The sequence below is a fragment of the Oncorhynchus keta genome, unplaced genomic scaffold (assembly GCF_023373465.1).
Source record: "Oncorhynchus keta strain PuntledgeMale-10-30-2019 unplaced genomic scaffold, Oket_V2 Un_contig_25901_pilon_pilon, whole genome shotgun sequence".
Lineage (NCBI taxonomy): Eukaryota > Metazoa > Chordata > Actinopteri > Salmoniformes > Salmonidae > Oncorhynchus > Oncorhynchus keta.
Window position 1 is genome coordinate 1 of NW_026284683.1, and position 17,703 is coordinate 17,703.

At 45.6% G+C, this 17,703-nt stretch overlaps 1 protein-coding gene and 1 long non-coding RNA gene across 2 annotated transcripts; both read right to left on the reverse strand.

The window, feature by feature from the left end:
• Positions 1-2,452: 2,452 nt before the first annotated feature.
• Positions 2,453-16,096, reverse strand: LOC127922499 (regulator of G-protein signaling 22-like). Its single transcript, XM_052506354.1, has 12 exons — positions 16,015-16,096; positions 12,775-12,866; positions 12,503-12,595; positions 10,324-10,496; positions 7,905-8,067; positions 7,244-7,408; positions 4,145-4,448; positions 3,954-4,053; positions 3,718-3,809; positions 3,427-3,527; positions 3,050-3,199; positions 2,453-2,524 (listed from the first exon to the last, which is right to left on the reverse strand). Exons 1-7 carry the CDS (start codon positions 16,094-16,096, stop codon positions 4,320-4,322), a joined length of 897 nt encoding a protein of 298 aa, XP_052362314.1. The 3' UTR covers positions 2,453-2,524; positions 3,050-3,199; positions 3,427-3,527; positions 3,718-3,809; positions 3,954-4,053; positions 4,145-4,319.
• On the reverse strand, positions 5,033-7,237 carry LOC127922498 (uncharacterized). The gene is made up of 5 exons (XR_008111564.1): positions 7,015-7,237; positions 6,855-6,894; positions 5,774-6,013; positions 5,614-5,733; positions 5,033-5,285 (listed from the first exon to the last, which is right to left on the reverse strand). It is a non-coding gene; the product is annotated as an uncharacterized LOC127922498 (long non-coding RNA).
• Positions 16,097-17,703: the final 1,607 nt, after the last annotated feature.

The window sequence follows — 17,703 nt, forward strand, 5'->3', positions numbered from 1 at the left end:
GCATGGGGGAGGGGAGGATGGGCATGGGGGAGGAGGGATGGTATGGGGGAGAGGGAGGGATGGCATGGGGAGGGGGAGGGATGGCATGGGGGGAGGGGAGGGGAGGGATGGCATGGGGGGAGAGGGAGGGATGGCATGGGGGAGGGGGAGGGAGGGATGGCATGTGGGGGAGGGAGGAGGGATGGCATGGGGGGAGAGGGAGGGAGGGATGGCATGGGGAGGGAATGGAGGGAGGGAGGGAGGGATGGCATGGAGGGAGAGGGAGGGATGGTATGGGGGGAATGGAGGGAGGGAGAGATGGTATGGGGAGAGGAGGGAGGGATGGTATGGGGGGAGAGGGAGGGAGGGATGGTATGGAATGGGGGAGAGGAGGGAGGGATGTTACATGGGGGGACAGATCAATTATTCATTCAAAGAAGATTACCAAGGCCCAGTGTAGACCCCAGAGATAACATCACCAGATTACCAAGGCCCAGTGTAGACCCCAGGATAACATCACCAGATTACCAAGGCCCAGTGTAGACCCCAGAGATAACATCACCAGATTGTGTAGACCTCAGAGATAACATCACCAGATTACCAAAGGCCCAGTGTAGACCTCAGAGATAACAGCACCAGATTACCAAGGCCCAGTGTAGACCTCTGAGATAACATCACCAGATTACCAAGGCCCAGTGTAGACCTCAGAATAACAGCACCAGATTATCAAGGCCCAGTGTAGACCTCAGAGATAACAGTACCAGATTACCAAGGCCCAGTGTAGACCCCAGAGATAACAGCACCAGATTACCAAGGCCCAGTGTAGACCCCAGAAATAACAGCACCAGATTACCAAGGCCCAGTGTGGACCCAGAGATAACAGCACCAGATTACCAAGGCCCAGTGTAGACCTCAGAGATAACAGTACCAGATTACCAAGGCCCAGTGTAGACCCCAGAGATAACAGCACCAGATTACCAAGGCCCAGTGTAGACCCCAGAGATAACATCACCAGATTACCAAGGCCCAGTGTAGACCCCAGAGATAACAGCACCAGATTACCAAGGCCCAGTGTAGACCCCAGAGATAACAGCACCAGATTACCAAGGCCCAGTGTAGACCCCAGAAATAACAGCACCAGATTGCAAGGCCCAGTGTGGACCCCAGAGATAACAGCACCAGATTACCAAGGCCCAGTGTAGACCCCAGAGATAACAGCACCAGATTACCAAGGCCCAGTGTAGACCCCAGAGATAACAGCACCAGATTACCAAGGCCCAGTGTAGACCCCAGAGATAACAGCACCATATTACTAAGGCCCAGTGTAGACCCCAGAGATAACATCACCAGATTACCAAGGCCCAGTGTAGACCCCAGAGATAACAGCACCAGATTGGCCAAGGCCCAGTGATAACAGCTTCCAGATTACCAAGGCCCAGTGTAGACCCCAGAAATAACAGCACCAGATTACCAAGGCCCAGTGTGGACCCCAGAGATAACAGCACCATATTACCAAGGCCCAGTGTAGACCCCAGAGATAACAGCACCAGATTACCAAGGCCCAGTGTAGACCCCAAAAATAACAGCACCAGATTACCAAGGCCCAGTGTAGACCCAGAAATAACAGCACCAGATTACCAAGGCCCAGTGTAGACCCAAAGATAACAGCACCAGATTACCAAGGCCCAGTGTAGACCCCAAAAATAACAGCACCCAGGCCCAGTGTAGACCCCAGAGATAACAGCACCAGATTACCAAGGCCCAGTGTAGACCCCAGAGATAACAGCACCAGATTACCAAGGCCCAGTGTAGACCCCAGAAATAACAGCACCAGATTACCAAGGCCCAGTGTGACCCCAGAGATAACAGCACCAGATTACCAAGGCCCAGTGTAGACCCCAAAGATAACAGCACCAGATTACCAAGGCCCAGTGTAGACCCCAGAAATAACACTCCCAGTCCAGTTTTCATGGATAAGGCCAAAAACGCAATGCTTACATTTCCTTTCCTTTTCCTTTTATGACCACATGTAAGAATATAGCAATAGAAGTTATGTATTTATATGTGTAAAGAGGTTTGGTTCAGTCTAACCTTATACCTCTGTCATACAGCCAGAACAGAAGGTTTGGTTCAGTCTTACCTTATACCTCTGTCCTACAGCCAGAACAGAAGGTTTGGTTCAGTCACCTCTGGACCTACAGCCAGAACAGAAGGTTTGGTCTCAGTCTTACCTCTGACCTACAGCCAGAACAGAAGGTTTGGTTCAGTCTTACCTCTGGACCTACAGCCAGAACAGAAGGTTTGGTTCAGTCTATACCTCTGGACCTACAGCCAGAACAGAAGGTTTGGTTCAGTCTTACCTTATACCTCTGGACCAACAGCCAGAACAGAAGGTTTGGTTCAGTCTTACCTCTGGACCTACAGGAACAGAAAGGTTTGGTTCAGTCTTACCTTATACCTACAGCCAAAACAGAAGGTTTGGTTCAGTCTTATACCTCTGGACCTACAGCCAGAACAGAAGGTTTGGTTCAGTCTTACCTTATACCTCTGTCCTACAGCCAGAACAGAAGGTTTGGTTCAGTCTTACCTTATACCTCTGTCCTACAGCCAGAACAGAAGGTTTGGTTCAGTCTTAACCTCTGGACCTACAGCCAGAACATAAGGTTTGGTTCAGTCTTACCTTATACCTCTGGACCTACAGCCAGAACAGAAGGTTTGGTTTCAGTCTTACCTTATACCTCTGGACCTACAGCCAGAACAGAAGGTTTGGTTCAGTCTTATACCTCTGGACCTACAGCCAGAACAGAAGGTTTGGTTTCAGTCTTATACCTCTGGACCTACAGCCAGAACATAAGGTTTGGTTCAGTCTTACCTTATACCTCTGGACCTACAGCCAGAACAGAAGGTTTGGTTCAGTCTTACCTTATACCTCTGTCCTACAGCCAGAACAGAAGGTTTGGTTCAGTCTTACCTTATACCTCTGGACCTACAGCCAGAACAGAAGGTTTGGTTTCAGTCTTATACCTCTGGACCTACAGCCAGAACAGAAGGTTTGGTTTCAGTCTTATACCTCTGGACCTACAGCCAGAACAGAAGGTTTGGTTCAGTCTTACCTTATACCTCTGGACCTACAGCCAGAACAGAAGGTTTGGTTCAGTCTTACCTTATACCTCTGGACCTACAGCCAGAACAGAAGGTTTGGTTCAGTCTTACCTTATACCTACAGCCAGAACAGAAGGTTTGGTTCAGTCTTACCTATACCTCTGGACCTACAGCCAGAACAGAAGGTTTGGTTCAGTCTTCTTATACCTCTGTCCTACAGCCAGAACAGAAGGTTTGGTTCAGTCTTACCTTATACCTCTGTCCTACAGCCAGAACAGAAGGTTTGGTTCAGTCTTATACCTCTGGACCTACAGCCAGAACAGAAGGTTTGGTTCAGTCTTATACCTCTGGACCTACAGCCAGAACAGAAGGTTTGGTTCAGTCTTACCTTATACCTCTGGACCTACAGCCAGAACAGAAGGTTTGGTTCAGTCTTACCTCTGGACCTACAGCCAGAACAGAATGTTTGGTTTCAGTCTTATACCTCTGGACCTACAGCCAGAACAGAAGGTTTGGTTCCAGTCTTACCTTATACCTCTGGACCTACAGCCAGAACAGAAGGTTTGGTTCCAGTCTTACCTTATACCTCTGGACCTACAGCCAGAACAGAAGGTTTGGTTCAGTCTTACCTTATACCTACAGCCAGAACAGAAGGTTTGGTTCAGTCTTACCTTATACCTCTGGACCTACAGCCAGAACAGAAGGTTTGGTTCAGTCTTACCTTATACCTCTGTCCTACAGCCAGAACAGAAGGTTTGGTTCAGTCTTACCTTATACCTCTGTCCCTACAGCCAGAACAGAAGGTTTGGTTCAGTCTTACCTTATACCTCTGGACCTACAGCCAGAACAGAAGGTTTGGTTCAGTCTTATACCTCTGGACCTACAGCCAGAACAGAAGGTTTGGTTCAGTCTTACCTTATACCTCTGGACCTACAGCCAGAACAGAAGGTTTGGTTCAGTCTTACCTTATACCTCTGTCCTACAGCCAGAACAGAAGGTTTGGTTCAGTCTTACCTTATACCTCTGTCCTACAGCCAGAACAGAAGGTTTGGTTCAGTCTTACCTCTGGACCTACAGCCAGAACAGAAGGTTTGGTTCAGTCTTACCTTATACCTCTGTCCTACAGCCAGAACAGAAGGTTTGGTTCAGTCTTACCTTATACCTCTGTCCTACAGCCAGAACAGAAGGTTTGGTTCAGTCTTACCTTATACCTCTGGACTTCCAGCCAGAACAGGATGTCATTCTCCAGGAAGTCTCCCTTCAGCGAGACGAAGCGCGGGAACTGATGACACGTGACGGGGGTTGAGCAGGGCCCTCCGGAGAGCCAGGATCTCCCCTGCAGAGGTCATCCACGTCCCCTTGACCTGCTGCAGGAGAGGAGCGGTTAAACACGCAGGGAACATACAGCCGGGAGGCTTTAAGGTGAGGAACATCTCAGAGAGGAACAGCATTGGTCACAGAAGTCTACAGACGTGATGTTCTAGAGCCTATGGATGGGCAACATTTTAGAAAACTAGAATAAATTATAATGGACCTATATATTTTTCTGGCACGCCAAAATAGATTTTGACAAAACAAAATTGCTTCCCAAATACAATCTGTACGATAATCTCGATATGAAAAAGTTTCCCCAGCGTTGCTCTATGACGTTAAAAGATTGACAGAGGACCAGAGATCACCTTCCACACCTCTCTCTTGTTCCTGTGTCGCTGGTAGACATGGTCGGGCACCCCGTCTTCACCCAGAGGCTGAAAGAGCAGCAGTCAGAAACACAGTACGGCTGGACAGAGACAGACACACAGTAAGACCTCTGGTCCTCTGCAGTATCTACGTCCGTCTGTCCGTCCGTCCGTCTCTCCTGTCTCTCTCTCTCTCTCTCTCTGTCTCTCTCTCTCTGTCTCTGTCTCTCTCTCTGTCTCTCTCTCTCTCTGTCTGTCTCTCTGTCTCTCTCTCTCTCTCTCTGTCTCTGTCTCTCTGTCTCTTGATGAGGTAATGTAAAGAGGTTTCACATGGCAGAGCTGATGCCTCCACAGTACCTAGCCTGGCTTAGGGTCGTAACTATACTGTACACATAGCATTCAACAGTTAGAAGGCCATATAACATATAGATATGTATCTTGATATCTGGAAGCCAGATCCCCTCTAGTCAGGGACTGATTTAGACCAGGAAGCCAGTTCCCCTCTAATCAGGGACTGATTTAGACCTAGAAGCCAGTCCCCCTCTAATCAGGGACTGATTTAGACCAGGAAACCAGTTCCCCTCTAATCAGGGACTGATTTAGACCTAGAAGCCAGTTCCCCTCTAATCAGGGACTGATTTAGACCTCGGGGACTGATTTAGAAGCCAGTTCCCCTCTAATCAGGGACTGATTTAGACCTAGAAGCCAGTTCCCCTCTAATCAGGGACTGATTTAGACCAGGAAGCCAGTTCCCCCTAATCAGGGACTGAAGACCCAGAAGCCAGTTCCCTCTAATCAGGGACTGATTTAGACCAGGAAGCCAGTTCCCCTCTAATCAGGGACTGCTTTAGACCTAGAAGCCAGATCCCCTCTAATCAGGGACTGATTTAGACCTAGAAGCCAGTTCCCCTCTAATCAGGGACTGATTTAGACCAGGAAGCCAGTTCCCCTCTAATCAGGGACTGATTTAGACCTAGAAGCCAGTTCCTCTCTAATCAGGGACTGATTTAGACCTAGAAGCCAGTTCCCCTCTAATCAGGGACTGATTTAGACCTAGAAGCCAGTTCCCCTCTAATCAGGGACTGATTTAGACCTAGAAGCCAGTTCCCCTCTAATCAGGGACTGATTTAGACCTAGAAGCCAGTTCCCCTCTAATCAGGGACTGATTTAGACCTAGAAGCCAGTTCCCCTCTAATCAGGGACTGATTTAGACCTAGAAGCCAGTCCCCCTCTAATCAGGGACTGATTTAGACCTAGAAGCCAGTTCCCCTCTAATCAGGGACTGATTTAGAGTTCCCCTCTAATCAGGGACTGATTTAGACCTAAACCAGTCCCCTCTAATCAGGGACTGATTTAGACCTAGAAGCCAGTTCCCCTCTAATCAGGACTGAACCAGGAAGCCAGTCCCCCTCTAATCAGGGACTGATTTAGACTAGAAGCCAGTCCCCCTCTAATCAGGGACTGATTTAGACCTAGAAGCCAGTCCCCTCTAATCAGGGACTGATTTAGACCAGGAAGCCAGTTCCTCTAATCAGGGACTGAAGCCCCCCAGATTTAGGATCCCCCTCTAATCAGGGACTGATTTAGACCAGGAAGCCAGTTCCCCTCTAATCAGGGACTGATTTAGACCAGGAAGCCAGTTCCTCTCTAATCAGGGACTGATTTAGACCAGGAAGCCAGTTCCCCTCTAATCAGGGACTGATTTAGTTCCAGTTCCTCTAATCAGGGACTGATTTAGACCTAGAAGCCAGTTCCCCTCTAATCAGGGACTGATTTAGACCTAGAAGCCAGTTCCCCTCTAATCAGGGACTGATTTAGACTTAGAAGCCAGTTCCCCTCTAATCAGGGACTGATTTAGACCTAGGAAGCCAGTTCCCCTCTAATCAGGGACTGATTTAGGAAGCCAGTTCCCCTCTAATCAGGGACTGATTTAGACCAGGAAGCCAGTTCCTCTAATCAGGGACAGATTTAGACCAGGAAGCCCCCTCTAATCAGGGACTGATTTAGACCAGGAAGCCAGTTCCCCTCTAATCAGGGACTGATTTAGACCTAGAAGCCAGTCCCCCCTCTAATCAATCAGGGACTGATTTAGACCAGGAAGCCAGTTCCCCTCTAATCAGGGACTGATTTAGACCTAGAAACCAGTCCCCCTCTAATCAGGGACTGATTTAGACCTAGAAGCCAGTTCCCCTCTAATCAGGGACTGATTTAGACCTAGAAGCCAGTCCCCCTCTAATCAGGGACTGATTTAGACTTAGAAGCCAGTTCCCCTCTAATCAGGGACTGATTTAGACCAGGAAGCCAGTTCCCCTCTAATCAGGGACTGATTTAGACCTAGAAGCCAGTCCCCCTCTAATCAGGGACTGATTTAGACCTAGAAGCCAGTTGATCGGTCAGTAGTCCGGACCTCGTAGGGTCAGGTTGTAAATCCCCCTGATTACAAGCAGATGGAGAGCTGGCTAGATGAGACCCTGGACTCCTACCCTGACTCTCTGCTGCTGTCTCTCATTGAACTCCGGCGTCGTCAGGAAGACAGGCAGCCATCTTGTTTCTATGTGGTTCCTGATGATGCTCTGAATGTCCACCAGGACAGGAGCACACAGACGGTCATGGAGCAGTCTCCCCCAGCCACCAGCCAGACACATCACCTAGAGGAGAAACACACACACAGACACACAGACGGTCATGGAGCTGTCTCCCCCAGCCACCAGCCAGACGCATCACCTAGAGGAGAAACACACACACACACACAGACGGTCATGGAGCAGTCTCCCCCAGCCACCAGCCAGACGCATCACCTAGAGGAGAAACACACACACACACACACACAGACGGTCATGGAGCAGTCTCCCCAGCCACCAGCCAGACACATCACATAGAGGAGAAACACAGACGGTCATGGAGCAGTCTCCCCCAGCCACCAGCCAGACACATCACATAGAGAAACACAGACGGTCATGGAGCAGTCTCCCCAGCCACCAGCCAAACGCATCACCTAGAGGAGAAACACACACACACACACACACACACACACACACACACACACACACACACACACACACACACACACACACACACACACACACACACACACAGACAGGCACAAAATCACACACACCATCACAGAAGAGACTGTGACGTTACCTCCTCCTGTTGTTGTCTGGTGGCAGGACTGTCAGGCCCAAAGAAGTATTTCCTATTGAGGTATTTGTCCTTAATGAGTCTGGACTTGTCCTCTCTCTGGGCCTTGTCTTTATGGGGGATTCTCCTGTAATTCTCTATGTCCTGCCAGCAAGCCAGGTGTATACTGTAGACACACACACACACGTCAGAACTATACACATCATTGACAACTCAGCTATAGATCATTAGGATCATTGAGGTAAAGCTCATTAGGATCATTGAGGTAGAGATCATTAGGATCATTGAGGTAGAGATCATTAGGATCATTGAGGTAGAGATTATCAGGATCATTGAGGTAGAGATCATTAGGATCATTGAGGTAGAGATCATTGAGGTATAGATCATTGAGGTAGAGATCATTAGGATCATTGAGGTAGAGATTATCAGGATCATTGAGGTAGAGATCATTAGGATCATTGAGGTTGAGATCATTGAGGTAGAGATCATTAGGATCATTGAGGTAGAGATCATTGAGGTAGAGATCATTAGGATCATTGAGGTAGAGATCATTAGGATCATTGAGGTAGAGATCATTAGGATCATTGAGGTAGAGATCATTGAGGTAGAGATCATTAGGATCATTGAGGTAGAGATCATTGAGATCATTGAGGTAGAGATCATTAGGATCATTGAGGTAGAGATCATTGAGGTAGAGATCATTGAGGTAGAGATCATTAGGATCATTGAGGTAGAGATCATTAGGATCATTGAGGTAGAGATCATCGAGGTAGAGATAATTGGGATCATTGAGGTAGAGATCATTAGGATCATTGAGGTAGAGATCATTGAGGTAGAGATCATTAGGATCATTGAGGTAGAGATCATTAGGATCATTGAGGTAGAGATCATTAGGATCATTGAGGTAGAGATCATTAGGATCATTGAGGTAGAGATCATTGAGGTAGAGATCATTGAGGTATAGATCATTGAGGTAGAGATCATTGAGGTAGAGATCATTGAGGTATAGATCATTGAGGTATAGATCATTGAGGTATAGATCATTGAGGTAGAGATCATTTAGGTATAGATCATTGAGGTATAGATCATTGAGGTAGAGATCATTAGGATCATTTCGTTTTTACTGACATGACCAAATTTGGTCCCTATAGATAAACACAACACTTGTTTGATAGAAGGTGTGTTTATGACAGAAAGGTCACGTCTAACAAGCAGCATGGTGTTGTGGTCACCTGGCCACACATAGCGTATGTCATGTAAAATAAGCCTGCTGCATCTACAGCTAGAGTTTCACCTGGCGGTGTTGTCCTGTAGGGAGGATGTGAAGTGTATAGATCTAGAGTTTTAGCTGGCGGTGTTGTCCTTTAGGAAGGTTGTGAAGTGTATAGATCTAGAGTTTCACCTGGCGGTGTTGTCCTGTAGGGAGGATGTGAAGTGTATAGATCTAGAGTTTCACCTGGCGGTGTTGTCCTGTAGGAAGGATGTGAAGTGTATAGATCTAGAGTTTCACCTGGCGGTGTTGTCCTGTAGGGAGGATGTGAAGTGTATAGATCTAGAGTTTCACCTGGCGGTGTTGTTCTGTAGGAAGGATGTGAAGTGTATAGAACTAGAGTTTCACCTGGCGGTGTTGTCCTGTAGGGAGGATGTGAAGTGTATAGATCTAGAGTTTCACCTGGCGGTGTTGTCCTGTAGGAAGGTTGTGAAGTGTATAGATCTAGAGTTTCACCTGGCGGTGTTGTCCTGTAGGAAGGATGTGAAGTGTATAGATCTAGAGTTTCACCTGGCGGTGTTGTCCTGTAGGAAGGTTGTGAAGTGTATAGATCTAGAGTTTCACCTGGCGGTGTTGTCCTGTAGGGAGGATGTGAAGTGTATAGATCTAGAGTTTCACCTGGCGGTGTTGTCCTGTAGGAAGGATGTGAAGTGTATAGAACTAGTTTCACCTGGCGGTGTTGTTCTGTAGGAAGGTTGTGAAGTGTATAGATCTAGAGTTTCACCTGGCGGTGTTGTCCTGTAGGAAGGTTGTGAAGTGTATAGATCTAGAGTTTCACCTGGCGGTGTTGTCCTGTAGGAAGGATGTGAAGTGTATAGAACTAGTTTCACCTGGCGGTGTTGTTCTGTAGGAAGGATGTGAAGTGTATAGATCTAGAGTTTCACCTGGCGGTGTTGTCCTGTAGGAAGGATGTGAAGTGTATAGAACTAGTTTCACCTGGAGGTGTTGTTCTGTAGGAAGGATGTGAAGTGTATAGAACTAGAGTTTCACCTGGCGGTGTTGTCCTGTAGGAAGGTTGTGAAGTGTATAGATCTAGAGTTTCACCTGGCGGTGTTGTCCTGTAGGAAGGATGTGAAGTGTATAGAACTAGAGTTTCACCTGGCGGTGTTGTCCTGTAGGAAGGTTGTGAAGTGTATAGATCTAGAGTTTCACCTGGCGGTGTTGTCCTGTAGGAAGGATGTGAAGTGTTGTAGCTCCGTGCGGTGTCCTAGCAGAGAGCCCAACCTGTACCCTCTGTACCTCTCTGGGACGGCAGACCACATAGCTGGAGACCTGGCGACCTCTAGTGGTGGAGGAGGGGGCCTGCAGGCCTGGGCCACATCATGCTGAGAGAGAGAATCTCAATTGGACTAAACCCTCCTCACTTCCTTCTGAAGGTTTTGAGAAGGAGGTGAGGAGATAGTATGCGAGGAATCAAGGAAATATAATTGAAATTCCCCCAAATCCTTACTAGAGATCTAGGCCCATATTTGAAAAGCTTCTCGGAGTAGAAGTGCTTCATCTATGATCAGTTTTGTCTTTCAGATCAACACTTCAGGGGGGACTTGATCCTAGATCAGCACTTCAGGGGGGACTTGATCCTAGATCAGCACTTCAGGGGGGACTTAATCCTAGATCAACACTTCAGGGGGGACTTGATCCTAGATCAGCACTTCAGGGGGGACTTGATCCTAGATCAGCACTTCAGGGGACTTGATCCTAGATCAACACTTCAGGGAGACAGGGGGACTTGATCCTAGATCAACACTTCAGGGGGACTTGATCCTAGATCAGCACTTCAGGGGACTTGATCCTAGATCAACACTTCAGGAGACAGGGGGACTTGATCCTAGATCAACACTTCAGGGGGACTTGATCCTAGATCAGCACTTCAGGGGGACTTGATCCTAGATCAGCACTTCAGGGGGAACTTGATCCTAGATCAGCACTTCAGGGAGACAGGGGGGGACTTGATCCTAGATCAGCACTTCAGGGGGACTTGATCCTAGATCAGCACTTCAGACAGGGGGACTTGATCCTAGATCACCACTTGAGGGGACTGATCACCACTTCAGGGAGACAGGGGGACTTGATCCTAGATCAGCACTTCAGGGAGACAGGGGGGGACTTGATCCTAGATCAGCACTTCAGGGGGGACTTGATCCTAGATCACCACTTCAGGGGGACAGGGGGGGACTTGATCCTTGATCACCACTTCAGAGGGACAGGGGGACTTGATCCTAGATCAGCACTTCAGGGGGGACTTGATCCTAGATCACCACTTACTCCTCAGACTGTTACTGTTGATCATGCATTGGAGCATTGACCTTCAATAGAGCTCACCTGTACCAGTCTGTGTACAGCCTCCTCGTTGACCTTCAATCAGCACCTGTTCCAGTCTGTGTATAGCCTCCTCGTTGACCTTCAATAGAGCTCACCTGTACCAGTCTGTGTACAGCCTTGACCTCCTAGAGCTCACCTGTACCAGTCTGTGTACAGCCTCCTCGTTGACCTTCCTAGAGCTCACCTGTACCAGGGTACAGCCTCCCTTGTTGACCTTCAATCAAGCTCACCTGTTCCAGTCTTTGTACAGCCTCCTCGTTGACCTTCAATAGAGCTCACCTGTTCCAGTCTTTGTACAGCCTCCTCGTTGACCTTCAATAGAGCTCACCTGTTCCAGTCTTTGTACAGCCTCCTCGTTGACCTTCAATAGAGCTCACCTGTTCCAGTCTTTGTACAGCCTCCTCATTGACCTTCAATAGAGCTCACCTGTTCAGTCTTTGTACAGCCTCCTCGTTGACCTTCAATAGAGCTCACCTGTTCCAGTCTTTGTACAGCCTCCTTGTTGACCTTCAATAGAGCTCACCTGTTCCAGTCTGTGTACAGCCTCCTCGTTGACCTTCAATAGAGCTCACCTGTTCCAGTCTGTGTACAGCCTCCTTGTTGACCTTCAATAGAGCTCACCTGTACCAGTCTGTGTACAGCCTCCTCGTTGACCTTCAATAGAGCTCACCTGTTCCAGTCTGTGTATAGCCTCCTTGACCTTCAATAGAGCTCACCTGTTCCAGTCTTTGTACAGCCTCCTTGTTGACCTTCAATAGAGCTCACCTGTTCCAGTCTGTGTACAGCCTCCTCGTTGACCTTCAATCAGCTCACCTGTTCCAGTCTGTGTACAGCCTCCTTGTTGACCTTCAATAGAGCTCACCTGTTCCAGTCTGTGTACAGCCTCCTCGTTGACCTTCAATAGAGCTCACCTGTTCCAGTCTGTGTACAGCCTCCTCGTTGACCTTCAATAGAGCTCACCTGTTCCAGTCTTTGTACAGCCTCCTCGTTGACCTTCAATAGAGCTCACCTGTACCAGTCTGTGTACAGCCTCCTCGTACAGCGTCTTCAGTTCTCCGTACGGCTCTGACTCCACCTGGCGAGTCTCCTCCCGTACAGCCACCTGAGAGAACGCGCAGTAACAATGACTCCACGATGTCATCAAATATCCAGACCAAAACACACGTCTTACGAATCTGACTAAGGAGAGATGCACGAACAGGAGAGTCTGTCCGTTTCGGCCGATGAGCTATTTCAACTACAGCGTGTTTTAAAATACATTTTAAAGAAAAGGGCTCAAACCTTATGGAAGGTGTCTGTGTCCCTGGTGGTGAGCAGCGTCCAGGGCTCCAGGAGGAGGGTCAGAGTGTGTTCCTCCACCCAGTCAACAGCTCCTCAAACGGGGGAGTGAGACAGGTGTACACCCTCTCTCTGCTCTCCTCCTCCACCCCAATGCTGCTACAGGCAGCACTGCACACGTAGGTCGAATACAGCAACTGGAGGGGTTAGAATGAGAACCGTGACTAATGGGTCAGACTGTCATCTTCATCATCATCATCATCATCATCATCATCATCATCATAATCATCATCATCACAACTGGAGGGGTTAGAATGAGAACCGTAACTAATGGGTCAGACTGTCATCTTCATCATCATCACCATCATCATCATCATCATCATAATCATCATCATCACAACTGGAGGGGTTAGAATGAGAACCGTAACTAATGGGTCAGACTGTCATCTTCATCATCATCACCATCATCACAACTGGAGGGGTTAGAATGAGAACCGTAACTAATGGGTCAGACTGTCATCTTCATCATCATCATCATCATCATCATCATCATCATCACAACTGGAGGGGTTAGAATGAGAACCGTAACTAATGGGTCAGACTGTCATCTTCATCATCATCATCATCATCATCACCATCATCACAACTGGAGGGGTTAGAATGAGAACCGTAACTAATGGGTCAGACTGTCATCTTCATCATCATCATCATCATCACCATCATCACAACTGGAGGGGTTAGAATGAGAACCGTAACTAATGGGTCAGACTGTCATCTTCATCATCATCATCATCATCACAACTGGAGGGGTTAGAATGAGAACCGTAACTAATGGGTCAGACTGTCATCTTCATCATCATCACCATCATCACAACTGGAGGGGTTAGAATGAGAACCGTAACTAATGGGTCAGACTGTCATCTTCATCATCATCATCATCATCATCATCATCATCATCATCATCATCACAACTGGAGGGGTTAGAATGAGAACCGTAACTAATGGGTCAGACTATCATCTTCATCATCATCATCATCATCACCATCATCACAACTGGAGGGGTTAGAATGAGAACCGTAACTAATGGGTCAGACTATCATCTTCATCATCATCATCATCATCATCATCATCATCATCATCATCATCATCACCATCATCACAACTGGAGGGGTTAGAATGAGAACCGTAACTAATGGGTCAGACTATCATCTTCATCATCATCATCATCATCACCATCACCATCATCACAACTGGAGGGGTTAGAATGAGAACCGTAACTAATGGGTCAGAAGGTCATCTTCATCATCATGACTATCATCATCATCATCATCATCATCATCATCACTATCATCATCACCACCATCATCATCATCATCACTATCATCTTCATCATCATCACCACCATCATCATCACTATCATCTTCATCATCATCACTATCATCATCATCACTATCATCATCATCATCATCACTATCATCATGGTAGTCACTCATCATCTTCACATCATCATCACTATCATCATCACTATCATCATCACCACTATCATCACCATCATTAATGTCTATCATCATCATCATTAAATGTCTATCATCATCATCACCATCAGGGCTCATGATAGTCACTCCATCATCATCTTCACTATCATCATCATCATTATCACATTAAATGTCTTTAATATAGGGCTCATTAAATGTCTTTAATGTAGGGCTCATTAAATGTCTTTAATATAGAGCTCATTAAATGTCTTTAATATAGGGCTCATTAAATGTCTTTAATATAGGGCTCATTAAATGTCTTTAATATAGGGCTCATTAAATGTCTTTAATATAGGCTCATTAAATGTCTTTAATATAGGGCATTAAATGCCATTAAATGTCTTTAATGTAGGGCTCATTAAATGTCTATAATATAGGGCTCATTAAATGTCTTTAATGCTCTTTAAATGTCTTTAATAGGGCTCATTAAATGTCTTTAATATAGGCTCATTAAAATGTCTTTTAATATAGGGCTCATTAGTGCCTTTAATGCTCATTAAATATAGGGCTCATTATATGTCTTTTAAATGTGCCTTTAATATAGGGCCATTAAATGTCTAATATAGGCCTATTAAAATGTCTTTAATGTAGGGCTCATTAAATGTCTAATATAGGGCTCATTAAATGTATTTAAATGCTCATTAAATGTATTTAATGTAGGGCTCATTAAATGTCTTTATAGGGCTCATTAAATGTCTTTAATATAGGCTCATTAAATGTCTTTAATATAGGGGCCTCATTAAATGTCTTTAATATTAGGGGCTCATTAAATGTCTTTAATGTAGGGCTCATTAAATGTCTTTAATATAGGGCTCATTAAATGTCTCATTAAATGTAGGGCTATTAAATGTCTTTAATATAGGGCTCATTAAATGTCTTTAATATAGGGCTCATTAAATGTCTAATATAGGGCTCATTAAATGTCTTTAATATAGGGCTCATTAAATGTCTCATTAAATGCCTTTAATATAGGGCTCATTAAATGCAATTAAATCCAATATAGGCTCATTAAATGTCATTAAATTTAATATAGGGCTCATTAAATGTCTTTAAATGTAGGGCTCATAAATGTCTCATTAAATGGGCTCATTAAATGTCTTTAATATAGGGCTCATTAAATGTCTAATATAGGGCTCATTAAATGTCTTTAATATAGGGCTCATTAAATGTCTTTAATGCTCATTAAATTTATTTTTAGCTCATTAAATACCTTTAATATAGGGCTCATTAAATGTCTCATTAAATGCCTTTAATATAGGGCTCATTAAATGTCTAATATAGGGCTCATTAAATGTCTAAATAGGGCTCATTAAATGTCTTTAACAAGGGGCTTGCTCATTAAATGACATTAAATTTAGGGCTCATTAAATGCCTTTAATATAGGGCTCATTAAATGCTTAATGGCATGTATTTAATGTAGAGTCTTTACTGTAGGGCTCATTAAATGTCTTTAATTAGGGCTCATTAAATTGGGGTGAAGACTTCACCTGTATCATTAAATGTCTTTAATATATGTCTATCATTAAATGTCTAGGGCTCATTAAATCTAACACCAGAACATTAAATGTCTTTAAATCCAGCATCAGACATAGGGCTCATTAAATGTCTTTAATGGGCTCATTAAATGTCTTTAATGTAGGGCCCCCCTTCCCCAGGGATCCAATAGGGAAGGGGCTTACATGAGCTTCCATTGATTGTCTCACCGTACCTAATCCTGTAGGGGATACCCAGTCCATCTTGGTAGAAGAGCTGGTGGTATTGCTGCAGATCACACCAGCAGTGGACGGCATTCTCCCACAGCTGACAAGATACAGGAAGACCTATTTATTTATGTTGTACAATACAGCTACAACAGCACTATGGGAGAGAGAGACAGAGAGAGAGAGAGACAGAGAGGAGACAGAGAGACAGACAGAGACAGAGAGAGAGAGACAGAGAGAGAGAGAGACAGAGAGATAGAGAGACAGAGACAGAGAGATAGAGAGATAGAGAGAGAAAAAAGACAGAGAGAGAAAGACAGAGAGAGAAAAAGACAGAGAGAGAAAAGACACAGAGAGAAAGACACAGAGAGAAAGACACAGAGAGAAAGACAGAGAGAAAGACACAGACAGACAGACAGACAGACAGACAGACAGACAGACAGACAGACAGACAGACAGAGCTGTCTATACCGGGTTTCCCCAGAGCCGTTTACAGTAGTGTGTGAAGTAGAACCCGGCCCGTGAGCTTCTCCGCCACATAGAGCCTGTAACATCCTCTCCATCCTCCAGGGCCCTACAACAGGACTGCTGCTGGCATAACCTGTCTGACACCACACAGAATAATACGATTACTAACCTGTCTGACACCACACAGAATAATACGACATTACTAACCTGTCTGACACCACACAGAATAATATGACATTACTAACCTGTCTGACACCACACAGAATCAATACGACATTACTAACCTGTCTGACACCGCACAGAATAATACGACATTACTAACCTGTCTGACACCACACAGAATAATACGACATTACTAACCTGTCTGACACCGCACAGAATAATACGACATTACTAACCTTTCTGACACCACACAGAATAATACGGACATTACTAACCTGTCTGACACCGCACAGAATAATACGACATTACTAACCCTGTCTGACACCACACAGAATAATACGACTTTACTAACCTGTCTGACACCACACCCACACAAGACACCACACAGAATAATACGACATTACTAACCTGTCTGACACCACACACAGAATGTCATTTTACAAACCTGTCTGACACCACACAGAATAATACGACATTACTAACCTGTCTGACACCTGGAGATAATGCGACAGTACTAACCTGTCTGACACCACACAGAATAATACGACATTACTAACCTGTCTGACACCACACAGAATAATACGACATTACTAACCTGTCTGACACCACACAGAATAATACGACATTACTAACCTGTCTGACACCACACAGAATAATACGACTTTACTAACCTGTCTGACACCACACAGAATAATATGACTTTACTAACCTGTCTGACACCACACAGAATAATATGACATTACTAACCTGTCTGACACCACACAGAATAATACGACATTACTAACCTGTCTGACACCACACAGAATAATACGACATTACTAACCTGTCTGACACCACACAGAATAATACGACATTACTAACCTATCTGACACCACACAGAATAATACGACATTACTAACCTGTCTGACACTGCACAGAATAATACGACATTACTAACCTGTCTGACACCACACAGAATAATACGACATTACTAACCTGTCTGACACCACACAGAATAATACGACATTACTAACCTGTCTGACACCACACAGAATAATACGACATTACTAACCTGTCTGACACCACAC

Excerpts from the sequence above, each read along its gene's own strand:
- LOC127922499 (XM_052506354.1), bottom strand. The coding sequence starts at position 16,096 with ATGCCGTCCACTGCTGGTGTGATCTGCAGCAATACCACCAGCTCTTCT. Across the intron at positions 12,867-16,014 it reads GGTATCCCCTACAGGATTAG|GAGCTGTTGACTGGGTGGAG; the intron begins GTACGGTGAGAC and ends CCCCCGTTTGAG. Across the intron at positions 7,409-7,904 it reads CCAGACAACAACAGGAGGAG|GTGATGTGTCTGGCTGGTGG; the intron begins GTAACGTCACAG and ends TTTCTCCTCTAG.